The 13,139-nt window shown below is 41.2% G+C and overlaps 1 protein-coding gene across 1 annotated transcript in view; it reads left to right on the forward strand.

Moving 5' to 3' along the window:
• The window catches only part of ASPG (asparaginase), a gene marked incomplete at its 5' end in the record, with an annotated part of 39,990 nt that extends 36,809 nt beyond the window's left edge, over positions 1-3,181 (forward strand). Inside the window, 3 exons of the mRNA XM_031553788.1 lie at positions 554-653; positions 965-1,024; positions 2,973-3,181. Coding sequence (XP_031409648.1) covers positions 554-653; positions 965-1,024; positions 2,973-2,993 — 181 coding nt within the window. The remainder of the gene's footprint in view (positions 1-553; positions 654-964; positions 1,025-2,972) is intronic.
• Between the last annotated feature and the right edge of the window lie 9,958 nt (positions 3,182-13,139).

A 13,139-nucleotide genomic window follows, 5' to 3' on the forward strand; every position in this document is an offset into this window, starting at 1 on the left:
TTTTTTGCATGCTGCCCATTTAAATTACCTTAACTCAGAAAAAACCATAGCTGGCTGTCCAAAGGATAACACGTAAATGTGCTGTTTTAACTTCTGGTAGCGTGCAAACTTAGGAAAGGTTTTTCTCAGTGGCTTCAAAAGGGGGAGACTGATAGCGAACACCTCTGCTTGTTCCCTCACTTATTCAGCTGTACCTTGATGCAGCCATTGCCCTCCCCCCAACTCATTTCATGAGATAAATACTGTGTTGTGAAATATGAAACTGAATGACTTTTTTTCCCCCTTGGTCATAGTCACACCCACTGTGTGAAACTAGCCTGTTGTAAGTACTTATAGCACAGCCTTATTAATTTAAGGAACTGATTCATCAAGCTGTGTTGCTTGCTCAGCTATTCAAAGCTGTTGTAATAGTGTTCCTTTCCTTACCTCTCTGTCCTGCAGCCATATTGAACCTGTTCTGGTTCAGCATTTGCTTGTGGAGCTCATAGGCAGCACACAGGAGCACAGTGAAATAGACTGAAAGACTTAGAACCAACATATTTGTTTTTTCCAGCCTTGCAGCTAAAGGTGATGTGGATGGGCTGTACGCCTGGTACCTGGCTGGTGCAGACCTGGAGCAAACTGGTTATGATGGCAAGAACGCCCTACAAGTAGTAAGTGTGCACATGGCCATACTGCATGCAGTGCTCTAACTCTGTGGGTGCTGTCAGGTAATATGAGTTTGGGAAAAGTAAGTGCTGCTCTGGAGCTATAAACTGGGTTGCTATATGTTGTGAACTCAAGTCCGGTGCTGTCCTAAAGTAATAGATTGTTGGAGCCAGAACTTTCTCATCTATCTCAGAGGAATTAAAATTTAAATTGGATTTTAATTATATTGTGGTAACATATTCTTACTTCCCACAAGAAAGTATTTGCATGTCCTGGTGCACAGGATGGCAAGATTTATTCATGTTTCTACTCACAGGCAAAGGCTACAGGGCATAAGGAGGTTCTTGACTTCCTCAGACAAAAGCAACAAAAGAAGGTAAGACTCAGATTTCAGGGGCCTGGTTTCTGAAATATATGGGTCAGTATATGCTTATATGGAGGAGGACTTTATATTTAAGCCTTATCTCTCATTTGAGCGCTGGGCTCAGCTGCTATCCCTGCCTTGGTCTATAGAATGGAACTAATGCTTGTTCCTCTTTTGGCCTGAAACAATAAGTGATTTTTTACAGTGTGTTCTACAGTGTGGCTCACAATTTAGTTGGGCACCTAAATGCTATTACAATAAATCTGTTGAGGGCAGCAGTATCTCGTTCTCCTGGCCTTCCACAGTAAATTGTTCCTCTGTCTCGTCTGCTTTAGAGAGGAAGTTCCTTCCCTTGGTCATCCTGCCAGGCCTGTTTTTTCAGGGTGCTGTGCCCACAGCGTGGGAGCATGCCCTTCTCCAGCACAGCCACGGTGTGATCACAGCCTCCCAATCAGGAAACACTGCTTGGTACTGCAGCATTTGCAGATGTGCTCTCCATCTGGCTTTTTCACCAAGCACCTTACACTAGCCCATCTTAGTATTACAGAATATCCGGAGTTGGAAGGGGCACGTGAGGTTCATCAAGTGCAACTCCTGGCTTCACAAAGGGCCATGAAAAACCAAACCGTGTGTTTGAGAGTGTTGTCAAAACACTCCCTGAACTCTGAAGGATTTTGGGTAATAACGTCAAGCACTGCAGAAAATAGGCAGATTCTCAATAGGCAGAAGGTAGCTACACAGCAGGGTGTGGAAGGCTCTCTTACTGCACGTGGCTCTCCCACCCAGAGCACAGGACTGGGCAGTGCCATGGACTCTCTGATTTATATATATGGCTTTATGGCTGTCTCTGACTCCCGGCATGAATCTCTTTTGTGCTGCTAATGCACGAGGTGTGTTCTCCTGGCTGAATGCTTGTGAGAAGGGTGTGAGTCCCATGTTCAAAGCATCAGATCTGACAAGTCTCTCTGTAGTGAACTTGTCTGGGCGTTTGACCATCCTCAGTGCTGTGCTGTAACTGGAGACATTTAAAACTTGCCTTTCATTTCTCTGAACTCCTTTCTGATGCAATATGTTGTGGATTTAGATATCTCTTCTCCAATATATTGGCAAGTCTAATACCAATTTAATTACTGGGAGGAGATGATGTCCTTTATTTAATCAAATGAACATGAAATTTAGTTAAAGGTTTGGTTGCAGTCATGGCTACCTTGCTTCTTCTGCGTCCCATTTGATCAATGTGAGTGAATTCATGTATATAGGTGGGTAATTGCATTTAAAAAATAGTTGTGGTCCAAATGAGAACATGAGGCAGAATCAGGCTTTTTTTTTTTCCTTTCCTGTAAAGTTTTGAGGTTTCATTTCTTTTAAGCTGTTAGAGTAGGATTAGATGCAGTCACAGTCTCAAGCTTTTGAATGGAAGCTTTCCAGTGTCAGAATGAAAATGTTAAAAATACCTTCACAATCTGTGTGGTATTGCAAGGTTATTTCCATTTGCAGTGAAATTTGTCTGCAAAAGTCACTTTTAGTTTGCAAATGGGGAATGAATGTGTTAAATCTTCAGCTCCTAGTTGGATATCTCAGCTCCTTTGGTCTGAGCCACCAGCAGTGCAGGTGATCTCAAGGAAGTCATCAGTGATGCATGAGAACTTGCTTGACAGGCTGCATGGTAATCTATTCCCAAGAAGGTTTTGGATACTTCCCACTGTTAAACATCCATTTTTCTCTTCATGCATAGGCTGTAGAAGATGGTCACTCCTCTTAGAAATACCAGCTCTGAAGTATTAGTGGTGTTCAGTGATTATGGGGAGAAAAAAGGAAAGAAACAACAGAAGATGCACACAGAGCATCCAGGAAAACTAAAACTGACTTAGAAATATTCTTTACTTAGGAACACATTCATCTCTCACTGATTTTCTAAAAACAATATGCTGCTTTACGTTTTAATCACTTTTTTTTTAAGGAAAGTTTTGCGAACGAGTGAGGCTGGAATGTATTGTCCTTACCGCACAAGCTCTGTTTTTAAGACGACCTTTTGAATCTTCTTTTATTAAATCACCGAAGACAGTATTGCAGGCGTGGCAAAAGGAAATGCTGTGGTGAACTCGTTCCAAGAGAAAACAGTGGATTGTACATTTCTGTGTTTCAACTAATAAAATCTCTGTGGAACAATGTTGGTTTCACTTTGTCTGATTTTTGCAATGGCTTGTATCACTTCAGCTTCAATTACAGCAACTGTGTCAGTGCAAACAATTGAATCAGCTGTGGGCATCTGCCTGCAGTTGTGTACCAGTCTTCACCAGTGTGTCACTGTAAAGGCTCACTTGAAATAAGTATGATGCAGATGCCATAAAGCATGTTTGTGGGACTGTCTGGGTGAACTGGTTGTTTTGTTTCTAATAGCATCTCTACCACATCCTGACCGGAGTATAATCAAGATTGCTACATGCTGGACACTGAATTCTTTGGACTGGAAATGCGATCTTGGTGTTAACAAGCCCTAAGTTTAAAGTCACAACACCTTCAGTCTAAAGGGAAAAAAAGTGATACACCCTTTCCAGCTATGTCCATCCCAGAATATGTAAACATGGAGAATACTCCAGGCAAATGCATATATTGGCAATGGCAACTTTTAATTTCACCTTACAGCTGCTGCAGTAATCTATGTGGATTTTATATCTATTTCATCTGAAGGGAATCTTTGAAGTGCAGATACTTGTTTCTTTTTCCTCTTTATGCTGTCCAACCTTCCCACAGCTATTCTTACCATGGAGAAGAGCTGCATGGATGACTTACTGAGCTGGCTGGCATTAAAAGGTTCCCAAGGTATGCTGCATATCAGATCCCCCTAAAACAGGGCAACCGTGAGTGCACTCTGAGAAAATAAAAAAGCACAATACTTCAATGTGAAAAGTAGTGCACCTCTTCAATATGGTCACAAATGCTACAACTGTGCTGCCTTGTTATTAAACAATTGATGCTATATAGCAATAAATATGCTTCAGATTCAATAAAACTAGTATTGAATTAAGTAAATGAGATCTAAGATAAGCTTCAAAAATCATGCCTCAGATTCAATGTCTTACCTGTAAATACACAAATGGAATGTCTGTAACAAAGCCATGTTTGTGCAAATTTCTGCAATTAGGAAAAAAAGTGTAGAGACTCCTTTTCCCATTGTTTAGACCTAGTACCTAAACTCTTGTCTAAAAGGAGGTGCAATGAAGTAGGAAATCTCTTGATAAACATCTCTGTAAGTGACTTCCTTGGGATTAAATAATAAAAAACAGATTCTCAGATGCAATGACATATCTATAGCAGCACTTGCTCTCTGTCCCAGGATGGCTGACTGCAATATATACAGAAGCATCCTTATGCCTTTAAATAAGATTTGATTTGATTACAGAAAACATTCTAAACTATCATTTTCTTATATTTCTAACATCTGCCTAAAGTAGAAAACTTTGGGTTGATTTTTTTTTTTTTTCCTAGTCTAAATTACTGAAACAGTAAGTCTCAACATTAAAACTGAAATAGAGGGAAGGAAACAGGCAACCATTTTATTTGTGTATGCTGGCCTAGCAGTAAAGACACTAAGGGTAACGTTTAGAAATGTGATCCAATAAGATAGTTAGAAGCTTGTAAAGCTAAAAAGAAGTGTGCTGGATCATGTTTACAGCAAGAATAAAGAGGTATTAGGTTATTTCTGACAAACCTTTACAAAAGTACACACATTACTTTTGTACATGCCATTAATGCATTACCTCACATAAGATAGTATTCCTGCAACTTTTTAGATACAACGTGCCTTATGAATAGACTGATATCTAAAAAAGTGCTAATGGGAAATGCATGAATGCGCATTTAACATCTGAGAACTGAATCTTTTTAACATAAGTCAAAATTTCACTCAAGAATTGTAGCAGTCATCAGGTTTTAAGATAAACTTTGGATAGGGTACTGTGATCACAGAAGTTGCATTGATCACCCAGCCTACTCAGAAACTTCACCTCTTGATTCTGTTGGGAGCAGAATTCAGTAACGCTTTCAAGATGCTGTATTTGTCTGGTTTGTCTGTTACACCCTTTGCTTTGTGTAGTAGATTTAGTAATCATAATTGTCTGTGATTGTCTCTGTGACAATTCCGAGTCTTGTGATGAATCTATTTGTGTACAGTAACACTTCAGCTTCACATAGCTAGTGGTTAAAAGCAAAATCTTAATATTATAATGAATGAAAATTATACCAATTTGTTCCTACCTATTTGTTCCAGTTACTGTAAGCAGCTAGGTGTCATTCATGAGTTAAAATATGCTAAGTATTCTTGGGGCAGCTTTAGCTTTTCAAACATCCTAATTTTTCCCCTTCAGGTCATCACTGAAAGATCAAATGCACTCTTCTTTCTTATCCAGCAGTTGTCTGCTCGGTAAAGCTCTGTGGGTTTAGCAGCTGTACAGTGCCATACTAACACTAACATGCCCATTCTGTTGCCCAGGACTAGCTGCTGGTCCTTTCCTAACTTCTCTAACAACTTCACCTCCAGTCAGCCATGATGCCCTTATACCCTTTCATGTCTATATCCATCTGCTAAATCAAACACCTAATTCAAGGATCATTTGTAGATCCCAGCTTGATACTTTGTACGCAGTGGAATAGCATGGCAGAAGCTGGATCATTTTGCAGTCTTTTGGCACAGAAGAGCTCACGATGTTTTTCTGTATGAGTTTGTAATGCTTAACAGAACATAAAAATGACGTATTCATTTCTGTGAGAAAATGACAGCAGTAATCTGCTGCTCATGGTGGATTTGTTTCCGGTGGTGGGGCTTTGAAGTGATGCTCTTGAAACGAATGCTGGTGGTGAACTTCTGCTGCCTCTCCTCCTCTTCCATGGAGGAGACGCTGTGAATGCCTCATGTAAAAGTCAAACATTGCATCAATTTTAAAGCTTTCTTCACTTGGCAGACAACACCCAGCTTCCACTTTGTTTCTTTTTCCTAATGATCCAGCAAATACTGCCAAGGGATAGCGACTGCTTGGGCTATGTCAGCACTTCTCTAACACTGTAAAAAGCAGGGATTTGCACAATTAATATGTCTGAGTTCCTGATTTGAGTTACAGCTTTCCTTTCCTGAATGCCACCACTTTCTTTTTTAACGATGTCTGAAAACATTAAGCTTCTTTTTGGAAATTCTCTTATAAAACTTCAGCAGCGGAAGGGTATTCTTAATTATTTGCAAAATCAGCATGTGCTTGCTCTCACTGCATGTTGTTTTGGCTGACCCACTGACAGATTGACTAGCTGTGTCTGATCAGTACTTGCTGAAGGACATCAGCTGTTCACAAGCCTTCAATATCTGCTCATTCTTCTTCAATTCCTAAAAACTCCACAGTGTTCAGCAGTGAGTGACATTGAAATTCCTTATCTGAAGCTAAAGCCTTTAACTTCCTTAAAGCAGACTTTTGCAGTCTTCTGAACAGTATAATCTATGGGGATTCTACAAAAAAGACTGTGATATCAGCAGATTTATCCATTTTTAAGATGGGTTCAAGTAGTGATATGACAAATGAGAGAAATGTATCCCCTGTGCATAGAAACCAAATTTTGCTTGGTTCTAAGCAGTAATGGTCCCATGGCAAAATCATATTCAGCAATAGGTGTAATCCCTTTCTCCAGGCACTTATGCTGATCCCCGCATAGGGCCTACAAAGCAGTGTATGAAATGAAGTGCTTTTAGTTTCCATCATTGTAATTTGTTAGATCACTATAAACCTGAAATAATTTTATGGTAAGTGAAAACAAATTATGAAGAACTGATCAAATGTGAGAGGCGTATGTCATCACAGGCTCTGCTGACACGTTTGTGTCTCTTCCAGGTGGGCTGTTATTAGCAGTAAAATCAGTAAGACTAGACTTTCCATGATTCTTCTGCAGCTTTAATGACGCTTTAATTTTAGTGACTCTTTTGGAACAGCTACTAATGTAGAAAGCTTGGAAGATATTTAAAATACCCTACTGAACCATACAAATGAATCTGTTGGACTCAGATGTTGCCATCTTAGATAGTCCATGAGTCAGAATAAGACCTGCTACTACTACATTTATTATTTGTGCAAAGTGTCTACTTGAAAATTACTGCAGAAACTTAATTATACGTACATTTGTTTACCTGTGATCAGCTGAATGGGAAGAGGCAGAAGCCTGCATCTCAAAAAGTGCAGCTGAGAAAAGTACCCTGATTCATAGCAGCAAAATGCAATGTCTTCTGTAAACCGCACAAAACAGCTCTCCTTCATTTGTCTTGAGTTGGGAGAGTTGATATAAATCCCATGGTCAAAGACTTTGGTAGCCAATGTCCAAATCTACATTGACATCTGATCAAACCTGCTGCAGACATAAGGGAAGCAAATAAAACGAATGGGGAGCACGACTCATTGCTGGCCCCGCTGGTGAGGAAGAGGCAGTGTCCCTTTCCCCTCGCCCAACCCTGCCAACACCAGCTGGTTGAGACTTGCTCAGCTGGTGCAGATCTTGTGCTCTCCCACTGGTGTCTTCGGCAGCAGCACCTCCCTCGCAACCAGGATGCAGTGCTCAGAGGGAAGTGGCAGCCAAGCCCTGGGCAGGTGCCAGCCCATGGAGTCCTGCAGCTCAGCCCACTTCCAGCAGCAAGCTGATGCGTGGCACCTGGCACAACAAGATGGGAAGAGGCCAAGAGATTAATCTCTGAATCAATACCACCACAACAAATAACTGTTCTCTCAAGACACTGTATTCCACAGGCTCTGGTGCCTTCTAGGTGTCAAAACGGGAGCCCTATCTAACTTGCTTGCCCAGAAGAATGCCAGAGCTGCCTGCTAAGTTGTATATGCAGCATTTCTGAGTGCAAATTAGTCCCACTAATTACATGTGTAAGTGTACAGTGCGTGTGCCACTGTCCCAGATCCTGTTAGGTTCCAGTATGTGTTGTACAGCTGCCACAGACCCTGCTTTTAAGACTTTGCAAGTGAGATTAGGTGAGACTCCATGCAGTAAAGGGTGATAAGAAAAGGAATAAAAGGAATTACAACAATGTTTGTTCTTGTAGGGTGGTTATTTCTACATCCTGATTTCTAATTATTTAATTATTAGCACATAAGAGGAATGTCAGTCCTGGCAATTCAGAAGCAATGGTCATGCATAGCAAAAAGAAGACTGTCAGGAGAGAGAAGAAGGAATCATAATGGCAATCTTTTACTGAGAGATAAGGACAATTAGAACAGACAAATTAATCCCATCATGCATTAGAAGCTGCTGTGCTGGGGAGATTCTCTAGTGGCGCATGAAAAACTATACTTGTGTCTTTTAGGGTGTTCAACTTCTTTCCTAGATATGTACTGCTGTGGATCTTTGTGACCAGAGCCCAGTAAAAGTGGGGCTTGGGTGCAGTAAATTCTTTCTGTGGAACATCTGATTCCTGCTGAAGGGTCAGTTTGGGTGATAAGGATATCCTCAGCACCTTCGAGGTAAGGATCCTGAAGAGATCTCTGCTGAATTCAGCAGAGATCCAGGGCTTCAAGGCCAAGATGACTGCCTGTCATCTTTGCTGACCGACAGAATGGGATGTCAAATAAGGCACATTATTTACTTGACCACTTTTACTGAGCTCTTTGCCCACAGCTATGTCACCATTTACCACTGTTGTTTGGAAAATTCTGCATTCAAGGGCATAAAACCAGAAGTATGACAAGTTGCTAAAAATTACCATACTATTTTATACCACTCTGACTCTTCATCTTCAATGGTCTGAACCAGCAAACACTTTAAGAAATCTCAGTGGTCAAATCATGAGTAACGATTTCCTATCTCATGGCTTTACGGAGCGGATCACATCATTCTATTAACTCTGAAAAACTATCTGCAGATCACACAACGTGGGGAAGAGTGGCCAATGCACCAGAAGCTCATGCTGCCATTCTGTGAATGTTGGTTGGCATTTTTTGAAAGCCCAGTCCAAACTTTCTGAATTTTGGTTAAAATGTTACAGAGATTATATATCCAGAGTCAATTTCAAAACAAGACTCAGTGGATTCCATTTCTTATACATTCATTTTTAACTGTCATCTTAATAGCTTCGGCATATGGTGAAAGTACTGCTGTGGACCCAAAGCTTCCAGTGGAAAGTTACAGCACAGCATCATCATTTGCAACGTGCTCTTCCTGATGTTTTTTAGAGCTTCTATGATGAAGTTGGAAATCCTCCCCAGTATCAATCTCTCGATGAAGAAGTTGACTCACCCCTTGGGGCTCATCCACTTGACAGCTCACAAACTATCTGCAGCACAAGGACTGTCTTTTTTTGTTGGTTTGATTTTGTTTGTTTTAAAATTGCTGATGTATAGGTAATTGTACCCCTGATAAAGCCTGTGAGTGCACAAAGTTCTGGTGTTGCCTTACTGTGGACTGGTAATTTAAAGAACTGACATGTTTAACAATACAATCAAAAATTTGAAATAGGAAATGGAAAATGTCTACTATTACTTATTTACTTACTGCTAACTTGTTGTGCTACTGCATACAGACAAAGCATGACTTGAAAAATTCTCCCTAAGAAGGAAAGAGTACATTAATTTGTACTCCAGAATTTACAGATTTAGCTGCTTGAATGGAATGAACAATACATTAAATCAGAGCAAGGAAAATGGTGACGTGCAGTATTACGCACCAAATTGATACGTGGCCAGGGAGGATGAGTTGTTTAGACAGAACATGTGACCTACAAACCCATCTCCCACTAAGCTGGTAATTTTGAGATTAATCAAAATTTTGTGCATAAAATGGTGAATTCTTCACTGTTTTCCATATTTTAATTTCTAGCATGTCTTTATCAATTTAAGTACTGAATGGCAACCCCCAACAATCTTTCTAAAAGTTCTTGGTTGAAAAAAACATCCCAACCCATCTTCTTTCTCTTTAAATTACTTAGTGTTATTTAGGCAATAAAATGAAAATACTTCCCATTCATGAGGAAGCATTACGCTCTCTCTCAAAGTGCTTATTATCACAAAGCAGGTTACTATTAAGCTGTTATTATACTTACATGTGACACATACTGGGCTGCTATATTGGCAAATGAGTTTGAGTCAACTCAAGTAAACAAGAAGTTGCCCCATCAGTGCTTGCTATGAACATATGGAATGGTGATTTCCCAGGGTGGAAGAAAATCTACTTGCATGCTTTTTGGTCTGTTTCCCAAGACTATGACAGGTATTTTACAGCACATGTCAGACTCCAAATCTTTGCTTAAGAAACTTCCAACCTAATTTTAGGCAAGCAATAATGAGCAAGAATAGTGAATCAGTGGGGAACTGTTGAGGACGGGGAAAAGCAATAGTAAGCTCTGAATCCAAGCTAGTTTGCATGCTAGATTCATTCTGAGTTTAGAATTGTCAGCTAAAACACGTTGTAGTACAAGGAATTGTACTGCATGTTGTTCCACACCCTTCCAGGATATTACCTGCCAAAATACACTATTGGCAGGAGAGTGTTGGGACTTTATGCCAAGGAGCATGGGGATACTGATGGAAAATAATGATATAATCTTCCAATCATCTGTCATAGTGTCACATAATCTTTCACTATCAGAATATGCAAGATCTTATGCCTTCCATATTCCACCATGCAATCAGCACATCCTTTTATGTCTTCCATAAGCTTATGCTACATCTTTGCTTTCTCCTAGGCCAGCTGTTTGTTTCCTACAGTTATCCCCAGCATTAAGTCTTCATTTGTGCTGCTCCTTTGTTTGACACTATCAGCTGATTAGTATTTGCTTCCCTACACAAGCAAACTCCACCTGTGTTGTTTCTCCAGTGCAATCAGACAGGTCTCAGTGTCTAGCAGATAGCATAGCCCTATTTATTCGGTTTGTGCCCCTGAGTGGCCATGTCAATGGGTGACATACATGCTACTTGTTTAACAAAGCCATTTGTTCCACCATGGTCCATTGCAAACCAAGCACATAACTACTGTGGTCATATATATGCAGCTGAAAAGAGTAGGATACAAATGATATCTAGTTTAACCACCAGTAGAAATACAAGCTAATTACTGTTCCTTTTAATACAACTAAATTTCTCCTCTATCCAATTTCAGTACCAATCCTACTATTTTAATGCCTCAATCACTTTTCATACCTTCACAGAGGAATAACAATTAATATATGGCTTATCCCTTGTATAGTGCTGTTAGTCCACTTCTACTGTTAGGTATCTCTCCTACTTTTTGAAACCTTCATTCTCTTCTGTGAGACTGCCCAAGAGAGGTAATGGGATGTTAGACAGTAAAATTCATCCTAGCCACCCCTTATACATCTGCCAAGTAGGAGACCTGTGCCATCTTTTACAATATTCTTCTCTGAAAATAAAAACACAAACAACAACCTTAAACATTCATTCAGTAAAACCACCAATACATCCTAAAAAACACAAAGCAAGAGGTGACTTATCCTGCCTAAACCCAGTATGAGTTCTTGTACCTCAGTTCCCACTGGCTGCCGCAGGCAATTACCCTCTTGGGACTCAGAGCCCTTCTTCAGGGCCATCAGCCATACGTGTCTGAACCTGAATCAGACCTGCAGTGGGGTCAGCGGATGGTGTTACATCTCACCATCACAGCAGTGGGTTCTGACTGGTTTGTCTGGAAAGGGCTTTTACAGTAAGGGCAGTTGGGTTATTATTTAGCTGAGTGGTATTGTAGAGTCATGGGTGTGGGTGTGTGTTTGTGTTTGTTAGGGGCGGATGAAAGTTGGCAGTAGTTAGCAAGGAATTATATATAGAAAACAGCTAATATGGTCATGGTGTGCATGGTGTGTGCATCACAGCTAAGAGAAGACGTCGGACACTGTCAAAAAACAAGGGATCTTCTCACAGAGGAGCAGCCTTACTTCTACTGCTGTCAGCAACATATGTTTCCTTTGAATTAACACAGAAACACTGCATATTCCTATATATTAGGCAGACAAAAATAATTCTGTGAGAACACAAAGGTTCAGAAAGGCTGTAAAGATCGTACTCTCTAGGAAATAAAAGGCACAAAATTAATTTCTGGGTTTGAGTCTGAGAGAGTGGAGAAGAGCAGGAGCTGGTTTTACCAAAGTGAACTGAAACGCCTCCAGCCTAGATCTGGGGAGTTTGCATAGGCTCCTGGAGCAACCTGTCTGCTCCTGCTCTGGTGGGAGTGCCTCAATCACATGCACTGGAGTCCCTCGCTGCTCTGCAATGCCTGTTCTTATGGGCATTTCCTCCAGGACCGGCTTGAGTTGCCTATATATTTATAAAGAGCGAAAGATCATAGGAACTGGAGTGCCAGAATTCATATACAGCACATATACAGCTCTTTAAACATGCAAAACACTCTATTAACATTAGTGAAGCCTCTTAAGATGAGGCAGGTACACATTATCTCTCCTACTCAAGGTGTGGTGAAGTGACTTGGTGAAGGCCTGAGGCTGAGTCACTGGCAGAGCAGGGCCAACCATCCACATCTTTCCTACATCACACAGGCTGCCCTGTCTCAGCATGGCAAAGTGTGAAGGCCTTCCTGCCCACCCCGGCAGCTGGGCTCCAAAAGCCCAGTGGGTTGTGTTTCATTCTTCTATAGACAAAGAGAGTGAAATTGTGAGGAATTAATGGAAGAAACTCAAAATTCAGAGAAAGTGACTCCCGGTGTTGTGGCAAGCGGCCTGATTTCTGGAAGTTCATGGAATCAAAGGATTGTTTGAGTTGGAAGGGACCCTTAAAGGCATCCAGTCCAACTCCCTGCACTGAACAGGGACACCCACAGCTCCAACAGGTGCTCAAAGCCCCGTCCAGCCTGACGTTGGCTGTCTCTATGGACGGGGCGTCCACCACCTCTCTGGGCAACCTGTGCCAGTGCCTCACCACCCTTACTGAAAGAAGCTTTTCCCTAGGATCCAAAAAGCCCCAGCGGTGGGCTGTGGGGAAGATGGGGCACAGCCAGCCCTACTCCCACAGCACGCAGCACTTCATGGCATTCCTGAGCAAAAAAAAAAACAACAAAACACCATGCTCAGCAACACGGGGATCGCACCAAGCCTGGGATTTTCGACGGGAGGAAGGGCAGCACACAGCAA

The sequence above is a fragment of the Meleagris gallopavo genome, chromosome 5, assembly GCF_000146605.3.
Source record: "Meleagris gallopavo isolate NT-WF06-2002-E0010 breed Aviagen turkey brand Nicholas breeding stock chromosome 5, Turkey_5.1, whole genome shotgun sequence".
In the NCBI taxonomy this organism is placed as follows: domain Eukaryota; kingdom Metazoa; phylum Chordata; class Aves; order Galliformes; family Phasianidae; genus Meleagris; species Meleagris gallopavo.